The sequence below is a fragment of the Myotis davidii genome, unplaced genomic scaffold, assembly GCF_000327345.1.
Source record: "Myotis davidii unplaced genomic scaffold, ASM32734v1 scaffold925, whole genome shotgun sequence".
Classification (NCBI taxonomy): Eukaryota; Metazoa; Chordata; class Mammalia; order Chiroptera; family Vespertilionidae; genus Myotis; species Myotis davidii.
The window spans coordinates 426747-436106 of NW_006296531.1; the positions used below are offsets into that span (position 1 = coordinate 426747).

General features: G+C 58.7%; 1 protein-coding gene across 1 annotated transcript in view; it reads right to left on the reverse strand.

Moving 5' to 3' along the window:
- Window positions 1–806: 806 nt before the first annotated feature.
- The window catches only part of MINK1 (misshapen-like kinase 1), a 19091-nt gene continuing 10537 nt past the window's right edge, over window positions 807–9360 (reverse strand). The window contains 19 exon segments of the mRNA XM_015569236.1: window positions 807–1661; window positions 2226–2365; window positions 2466–2625; window positions 2707–2856; window positions 2940–3040; window positions 3222–3356; window positions 3574–3717; window positions 3823–3990; window positions 4401–4509; window positions 4713–4850; window positions 4934–5039; window positions 5448–5611; window positions 5953–6041; window positions 6253–6365; window positions 6510–6620; window positions 6781–6866; window positions 7880–8140; window positions 8453–8626; window positions 8845–9069. Of these exon segments, the coding sequence (XP_015424722.1) occupies window positions 1578–1661; window positions 2226–2365; window positions 2466–2625; window positions 2707–2856; window positions 2940–3040; window positions 3222–3356; window positions 3574–3717; window positions 3823–3990; window positions 4401–4509; window positions 4713–4850; window positions 4934–5039; window positions 5448–5611; window positions 5953–6041; window positions 6253–6365; window positions 6510–6620; window positions 6781–6866; window positions 7880–8140; window positions 8453–8626; window positions 8845–9069 (2658 nt within the window). The 3' untranslated portion in view covers window positions 807–1577.

Genomic DNA, 9360 nt, shown 5'->3' on the forward strand with positions numbered 1-9360 from the left:
ACCTGAGCTGGCGGCCGCCTGATTTCAACTTTCCTATCCGTCTCCAGGAGGAAACAGATTTTGAAAAACAAGTTGCTACCGCTGCTATATTATGATCCTTTACCACCACGGATAATAAATCAGTATTTTGTAAACACAGGTTGCCTGTGCACAAGTGTGTAGGTCTGGTCACTGCGCTGGGATTAGAAAGAGGAAAGACTTTTTAAAAACTTTTTATTGATTTTGGAGAGGAAGGGAGAGATACAACTATCAATAAGAGAAAATCATTGATTGGCTGCCTCCTGCATGCATGCCCACACTGGGTATGGGGCCCATAACCTGGCACGTGCCCTGACGGGAACTGAACGGTGACCTCCTGGTTCACAGGTCCCTGCCCACCACTGAGCCAGTCAAGATGGTTGTTCAAGCAGCTCCTGAATAACAGTCCTCTGGGAAGCAAAGACCATCCTAGACCTAGCCTTGCTGACCTTCCAGTTTTGCCCAGGCTCCAGCCGCGTAGGACCTTCTAGCCCTGTGAGCTTCTAAGCTGGCAGCTATTCGATGGCCACACAGGAGAGACACGGTTGCTGGGACCAAATGCCCTCAGGGCAGGCCCCCACAGGCCCACAGAATAAGGCTGAGGATGCCCCGGCCCTCCCTCCGTCATTTCTTCTATGTTTTCTTGGTCAAGTACTGCCCCACCTACTTGGATCCCCAAGACTCATTGTAGATTCCACCCCACCCTACCCCCTTCGTCCTAACTCTGCTTGCTTGCCCTGGCGAGTAGCTGGACTGTGAGAGAAAACAGAATAAAAAGGGGTCTGAAGTGGTGGGAGCTGGTTGAATAGTCTTTATTAACAAACGGGATATCCAAGGCCACTACATTGAGGAGGGGTAGGGACAGGGAGGGAACAGGGCTACTTGCTGCTCACACTATATACAGATGCAAGCAAGGGGGTGTGGAGGCCAGAGCTCCATGCTCCCTCCCTCCACCAGGAAAGGACAGAGGCTAGAAGAGATGAGGGCTGGGAAGGGAGAAATGTTTTGGCTGGCGGGGTCCCCCTTCCATTCCCTGGGGTTTGGGAGGAGGGGAATCATTAAAGTGCTTTCAGAAAATGAGGAAATGGTCCCTGCCCCTGGAGTGGCTGGTGACCCCCCTAAAACCTAGGGCCCAGTGACACCCCCCCAGGGTCTGGTACATTCAAGGGGGGAGCCGGCTCCCCTGACGTGCAAATAAAGGGGCCCAGGGCCCTGCCCAGTCAGCAGCAGTGGGGTACGGGGTCCAAGCCCCAAGCACTCTCCTCTCAAGTGGAGAAAAGGGGGGGTGGGGCTAAGCCCACTCGATTCCTGTGAAGGGGAAGCTGTGCCTCTATCCAGAAGATGGGACAGGCACAGTTCTGGGGAAGAGAACATGTTGGGGAAGAAGGTGGTCATGTGATCACAAAAGCATCAAGGGTCAGAGGTCACGTTCCCAGCAGGCTCCAGTGAATCAAACCAGTAAAAGCAAAAGCCCAAGGAGGGGGAAGCAGGGCGGCCTGGGAAGTCTGGCTGTGGGGGGAGAGCTGGGTCCCCGGGGGAGAGCTCCAGCCCAGGGCCTGTCACCAGTTCATGATGCAGTTGCGGTTCAGAGTCATGAAGTAAACTTGGCTGCTGCCCCCAGAGCGGACGGAGGCAAAGAATACCTGGGGGGAGAGGGGGAGAAGAGAAGTCACCGAGGGGTTGGGGGGAGGGGGTTCCATTAACTGGGAGAAGGAGAGAGACACTGCAGTTTAGTCTCAGAATAACCCCACCCGCCCCAACCAGGTGTTCAGTGGTTAGAGCAAAGGCCCACGCAACAAAGGGTCGCAGGTCCGACTCCTGGTCAAGGGCACATACCTGGGTTGCAGGTTCAATCTTCCACATGCAGGAGGCAACCAGTTTATGTGTCTCTCTCTCCACACCCCCCCCCCACCTCTCTAAAAATCAACGGGAAAAAAAATCCTTGGGTGAGGATTACCCCCCAAAAAAGGAAGAACTACCCCTATCGCCCTGAAGAGCAGAAGTGCTTGGGGAAGAGGGCAGCTGGCAGACCTTTAGGGTGAAAGAAACTGGATAGAGAGGGAGAGGGCAGGCTGTGACTGAGTGTGTTCCCCAAGGGGCCCCTTTCAGGAAGACTCCACCATGGTCACCTCCTTGGTAGGAACCTAAGGTTTTGGAAGCCGGACCAATGCAGGCCCCAGCCCTTTCCAGGGGCAAGGGGCACCCACCTTGTCGTTCCGCTCACACAGGAACTTGAGCCTCTGAGCTCGTTTGTGCATGAAGACCCCGTCCAGGTGGCCTGTCTCCACGGAGCGGATCTCGATGGCTTTCTCGCCCCAGCCCATTATCTGGTTGGAGCAGATGTAGGCTGGAGGAGAAAGAAGTGGAGGGGCAGTGAGTGGATTGCAGCCCAGGCCCACTCTAGGGCCAGCTCGGGGACCCGCAGCTCGGGGACAAGCACCACTCACCCACGGAAGTGGGCATCTCTCCCCACTGCAGCACCACATCCTTAATGATCCGCCCGTACGTGTTGACGTAGACGCCCTCGTCCTCGTAGCACAGCAGCATCTCCATGCCATCGGTGTTGGGGAGGAAGATGATGGCGTGGGGTGTGATCTGGCTCTGGATCTGGGAGGAGGAGGGCTGGAGTCCCTGAGTCTGGGGCCCAGACTGGCGGCCCCCCTCTGCCCACAGTCCAGCTGAGCTTACATGAACAGGGATGTAGATGTCGTAGCTGTTCCCCGAGTCGACATCCACTGCGTGGAAGCCAGCACTGGAGCCGTAGATGACTTTGAGCCGCTGTCCCTCCTCTACCGTCAGGTCCACCAGCAGGGGGCGGTGAGGCAGGTCAGCAAAGGACTGTGGAGGAAAGAAGGGATCAGGGGACACAGGTGGAGGAGTCAGACCTTGGAGCAGTGTTGGGGGGCTGAGGCTGGGATTACCTTGAAGGCCATGAATTTGTGGTAGGGTTTGGGGGCCCAGGCATACACCTCTACGGAATTCTTCAGGGCGATGACCAGGAACTTAATACGTTCGTATTTCACTGGGGGCAGGAAAGAAGAGGGATGCTGGGGCTTCCCTTGGACTGCGGGGCCCCTCCCACAGGTCTGTCCTACACCCCCAATGCCAGGCCCCACGTCTCTGGCTTCATGACCATTAGGCCCAAACCCTCATTTCTTCCCATAAACAAATGTGCCCTGGCCACTCTGCTGTGGCCTCCTCACCCACGCGGTAGTGCCCGCAGCCCTCCATGTCCCCCACGGTGGTCCAGCCCTGCTTCTTCTCCACTTCGGGGTCGTTGTGCAGAATCTTGTTCCGGAGCCAGGACAGGTAGTACACGCGCAGTTTGTTCCTTTTCCCTGAGGGGCGAGGACACACACACACTCCCTTCGTTGGAGATCCAGATTCGGCCTCCCGCCAGCCTTTTCTGCGTACCACAAGGGGTGGGAAAGTGGCCCCACCTGCCGGCTCCTGGACCAAGGGTGCCCTCTGCCCCGGCTGAAGATGGTGACAGAGAGTCAAGGAGCCGAGCCCCCTCCTCCAGGCCCTGACCCCGCCCCCGTCCTCCACACACACCTGAGATGGTGATGAGCAAGTTGAGTCCTTCCAGCACATCCATTTGCTGGAAGCGCCGCCGCCCAATGAGTCCATACACCTTGCCCTGCCCACTTCGGTCCAGCAACATCAGCCCATTCTCCGTGCCCACCAGCAGGTTGACGCCTGCAATGGGAGCCCTTGGGCAGATCAGAGGCAGAGCCAGGCCCTCACCCGACCAGGGGCAGCGGGGCACACAGATCCCTCTTTTCCTTCCCTGCCCTGGCTTACCCCAAAGGGCCGCGCAGAGGATCTCGGAATTGAACCGCTTCTTGTACTTGCGAATCTCGGGGGTTTCACTGTGGGCCCGTGTGTTGGTGGGGTTCACGTTGACCACAGAGCCTTTCCGCACGTCATACTGCAGCTGATCAAGCCGACTGGCCTCTCCACCCACCAGGGCTGCGGGGGGAGAGAAGTGGGGGTGGGCTGCTGTCCCCTTACCCCGTTTCTTCTTACTCTACCCTTACACTCAGTCTCGGCTCCTTGGAATACTCAGAAGGAAAGAGAAAGACCGGAGAACGGAGGAGGCGCGTGAAGGAGTTGGAACAGCCAAAGGCCTGGCGAAGTGCTCCTTCGGTCCCGTGGGGCCCTGTGCTGCTGACCATCTTCCCTCTCGGGAGGTAAGAGGCTCAGGAGCTCTTGTTGCCTCTGTGCCAGGGCAGGTGCTCAGGTGAGGGAGCAGGTACAGGCCCCCAGCGCCTGCCCCGTGAGCTGCCAACCCCGTGAGCACCTGCTTTGTGAACCGCATCGCCGGGGCTTCACCTTGGCCCTCTCCAGGCCTCATGGCAACTCCGTCCTCCCGTCCTCACCTGTGATAGGGATGGTGTCCCCACTGCCTCCGGACTGGTAGATGCCTAGATCCACAAACATCGTGAACGAGCTCTTGCCAGGGGCCTTCACCAGCCCCCGAGACTGGTACTGTGGGGGCAGGAGTGGGAGTCAGGCCAACATGCGAGACCCTGGCCTGTGCCCCCCCTTCTATTGTTCCTCGGCTCCCTGTGCCCCGAGGGGAACCCTGGCCCAGGTGCTCTGCCCGCCCAGCACAGTAACCCCCAACACCCCCTGATCTGCCACTGCCAGTGCCCTCCCCTCGTCCCATGGACCAGCCTGCACCCACTTACATCACTGCCTCCATCCTTCACGGGGGGGCTTTGACCTTTGCTGCTTTCAGTGGGCGAGTGGCTGGGCTGGACCACGTCTGGCAGGTTTGTGTAACCGTTGCTGTCGGCATGCAGCAGGCTTCGCTCCTCTTCAGGTGTCTAAAGGAACAGAGGGAAGGGGGCCAGTGCTAGGGCCAAGGAGGGTCACAGCAGGTGCTGGGAAGAATGGGGTGCCTACTCACACGCTGGACCACCATGGTGCCACCCCCATAGGGGGTCTGGGTCCCGGCGATCTCCTCCACATCATGGACCACCATGGTGCTGACACTGTCTGTATCCCCATCGCTGCTATGGGAGAGGGAGGTCATGAGGCCCTCCAGGTCCTGCCTGCCACCAAGGACCATGGCAGCAGGCGAGAGCAGGAGGCCTAGCGCTTTCAGCTTCAGATTCTGTTCAAAACACGATGCACTCAGCCCCCACTGAGCAACCGTGTCCCACTGTTGGGTGTCCTGGGCCCGCACTTGGGTTGGGGCAGGCTGGTGGCAGAGACACCTGAAGAGACCACCACCCTACTGACAGCACAACGGGGGAGAGAGGAACACGTCTCACACCCCGTTCTCCAAAGGAAGGAAGCACTCACCGCAGTGACACCAGGTTCCCCACAGAGTTGCCCAAGGTCCCCCTCCCTCGAACCTACAACCCTTCTCTTTGGGAGCCTCCAATACGGGCATGCCACTCCCACAGGGAGCCCCATACCGGGCCCCAGGGGTGTCTCTGCTCCCTTCTGATGGTTCGCCATTGCTTTCCTCCTCGTCGTCCTCACTGCTCTCCACCTCCTCACTGGACGATGAGTAGTCCATGGCCTTCTTGGGAGGCCGTGGGGCCTCATCCAGGGTCCGCTCTTTCAGCAACACAAAATCCTGCAAGGGAGGAGCTGTGTGAGGCGGGGGGAGGGCGGTGGTAAAGGATGTCCAAGGAGACGGGCAGGGTCACAGGAGGGCTCCCGCAGGCAGCCCCTTCTCACTAACCTCACCAATGGCTCGCTTATAGCTCTGGGGGGGCCACAGGGGAGGGCAGCCAGGAGAGGCAGGAGAGAGGTTAAGAAAGGTTAGTAACTGAGAAGTACACCTGTAATACCACAGCCCCCCCTCAGGCAGGTTAATGAAGGCCCACCTCCCAGCACCCAAGCTGAAGAGGCTCCCGGCCGGCCCCAAAGTCACAGACCAGAAGGCAGGGCCACAGCTGCCACCTGCCGACTTACTGCGGGCCGGCCTGGCCGGGAGCGGTGGTCATCAGGCTTGGCTTTGTTCCCAGGGGACAGCACTGGGGAGCTGTCCAGCTTGGAAGAGGCTGGTATGGCACAGTGGGAGAAGGGAGGTCACTGATACCCGGATGGGGGTGACCTCGAGCCCACACCCTGGGCTGAGGCCTGGGCCTGAGCCCTGGAGCTCAGACGCACTCCACACCCAGCCCAGGCCCCACCCTGCCCCTGAGGATGTCAGTCCCTACCCTGAGGGAGACGTCCAGGCCCCAGAGCAGGCTGCCAGGCCCACCCACGTACCTCCCACACGGTTCCGCTCCAGAGAGCCGGCCTGGGGAAGGTGCCCATGAGAGGTGGGGAGGACACTATCCGAGCGCTCCCAGCCAGGGTCGCTCCTTCTGAGGTCGGGGTTACTGTGGGAGAGCAGAGACGGGTCAGGGCGACAAGGGGCTCCCCTCCCTGGGGGCTGAGCTGCACTGCAGAGGGAGCCATCACCAGGGGAGGCAAGTAGGTGGCAGAAGTGAGGGTGGGAGTGAGTGAGGGGACAACTCCATTACCTACAGGCGTTGGGCGGACCAGGGGGCTGAGCAGGGGGCCCTGGAGGCTTGGGGCTCCCCCGCTCTGCCCTCCTTTGCAGATAGATTTGCCAGGCGGAGTTGCTGCGAGGTCTGTGAAGGGAGCACAGGGGTGCCGGGGGCAGGGGCAGGGAGGGGGCTGAGGTGACTGGGTCGGGGCTTGCCCACCCCTAAGCGGGTAACCTGGCAAACTCCCCTCTGTCCCCGCCCCGCTCCCTAGCCTGCCACCCAGCTCTGCACAGCTCAGTGTTACCTGGCACGGACAGCCTGGGCTGGCCGAGCTCCTCCGGCCCCACTGGTGTTAAGGGCAGTGGCAATAGATGAGGTCCTCTGAGGCACCTGAGGAGAAGAGGAGGGTCAGTGTGCTGGGAGCCAGCTCTGTGCTGGAACCACACACATTTCATCCTCGCTGAGGCCCCACAAGGTGCTCCCCTGGCCTTTATGAAGTCAGCTAAGCTCAAGGAAGCTGATGAATCTGTTCAGAGGCATGAAGCTAGGAAATGGCAGAGCTGGGGTTCCAACCCAGAGGTCTGCCCCTAGTGCTTCCCAAACACCTTGGCATCTTCCCATTCACACCCTCACGCCGGGATCACCCGCTGGGATCACCACGACACAGTCATGGGCCACCAGATGGAAACCCCGTCGGACGGGGGCTGTGGTGGATGACTTGCCTTTCTCTTCCCTTCCAACCCCAAACCCATCTCCACCTCGCTGCTCCCTCCACTCTCCTCCATTTTCTCTCTTACTATAGTTGACCCTTGAATAACATGGGTTTGAACTGCACAGGTCCACTCACACACAGATTTTTCTCAAGAAACACGTAGAGCACTGTGAGTGTATTATCTTTTCCTTATGACTTCCTTTTTTTTTTGACTTTCTTAATAACATTTTCTTTTCTCTAGTTTATATAATTTGTGTAACATACAAAATTATGTGTTAATCAACTTTATGTTACTGGTAAGCTTCTAGTCAACAGTAGGCTATTAGTAATTTAGTTCTGGGGCATTTAAAAGTTACACTTAGCCCGGCCAGTGTGGCTCAATGGTTGAGTATCGACCCACGCACCAAGAGGTCACTGATTTGATTCCCAGTCAGACCACCTGCCCAGGTTGCAGGCTCAATCCCCGGTCGGGGGCATGCAGGAGGATCAATGTTTCTCTCTCATCAATGTTTCTTTCTCTCTCTCCCTTCTCCCTATCCTTTCCCCTCTCTCTAAAAAGCAATAAAAACATATTTTTATAAAGTTACACTTAGATTTTTGACTGTGTGGAAGTCAGTGCCCCTAACCTCCACATTGTTCAAGGGTCAGCTGTATTTTGTGCTCTTTCCTGGTCCCACAGGCCTGTCCTTACCTTGGGTGGGGCCTCATTATCCTGCCGGACCCAGGCTGGGGGGTTCGGGCTGGGGCCAGGCCCTTCCGAGGTAGGGTCTGAATTCTGGCGGATGACAGCTCCTCGGGCACTGGGCGTGGCAGTGGGTGTGGGGGCGGCAGGGTCAGGGTCATGAGAGGCTGGGAAGGCAGCCAGGTTTCGGGTGGGCTGGTCCTGCAGGGACTGGGATCGGGGTACAGGCGCTGCATATGGCTTCAGTGGGACCCGGTGTGCCACCAGGCTCTGCAGGGAGAGACCAGGGAGGGTAGGCTGCCCACTCTGTGCACATCCCCACCTGTGAGCCGGGGCCTGGGCCGAGAGGAAGGGGCAAGTAAAGCCTCCAGCTTCCAATTACCCATCGAGTGGAAGGGGCTCCTGGAGCCCGAGAACAGGCAAGATGTAGGACAGACATGCAGCAGCAAGCAGGTGATGTCTGCCCAGGTACCTATCATGAGGTCTGTGATCCCTGGCTAAGTACGTGTTTGTGTGTGCGTGTCCCTGCGCTGCCTGAGGCTCCTTATATCCGTGTTAAGACGGAAATGGGAAGAAGCTCACCTTGTGCGGTCCCTCCTGGGGCTCCACCGGCCTCTGCATAGGAGGAGTTTGGGAAAGTGGTCCTGGGGGCCCCGGGGAGGCCTGAGGAACAGGGGGCTCAGGCCCTGTGCTGCTTGGCTTGGTCTTGGCCAAGGGAGAGTTCTGCTGCTTGTTCATCCTTGTTCTCTCTTCCACCTGTGATTCAAACGGATGCCCAGCAGGCCAGTTTTTGCTTCACTGTCCTCAAAATGTGGTCCCCACCTGCCCCACTGCACCAGCCCTCACGCCTGTGCGGAGCACCCCGTTCCCCTTCTCAGTGTCCACCAGTGCGGAATGACCACTTCCCACAGCTCAGGCCTCGGGCAGAGGGCCTGGGAGGGCGGTGGCTTAGGCTGTTAGGAGGCAGTGAGTACCTCTCGGGCCCAGGCTGGCTTGTCGGCGGGGTTAATGCCCCGACTATAATGGTACAGGGGTTTCCTGTCCCCGGGAAGGATCTGCTGCTGCTGCTGCTGCTGTTTCTGCAGCTGCTGCTGCTGCTGCTGCTGCTGCAGGGACTTGAGGTAGGCGTGCTCCTGCTGCAGCTGCCTCTGCAGGCGCTCCGACTGCCGCTGCTCCTCCAGCTGCTTCCGCTTGTATTCCTGGGCCCAAGGGTAGGAAGAGGGGCTCAGCAAGATGTAGCCCTGGAAGTTAGAGGTGGCATGCCCTTTCTTTTCTCCTGCCTAGAGAGATGTCTCCCCTTGATGCCTGGGTGAGTCCCTTCCCCTGAAGTGCTCCCATCCCATTCCTTCCGGCAGAGAAGCTCTGATGCACATCTTCCCAGAGAAAGCTGGGGGACCCCGTTACCAGCAGTAGGGCCTGTTCCTGGAGCAGCTGTTGCTGAAGGATCTCGAGCTGTCGCTGCTCCTCCTCTAGCCTGTGACGGATATATT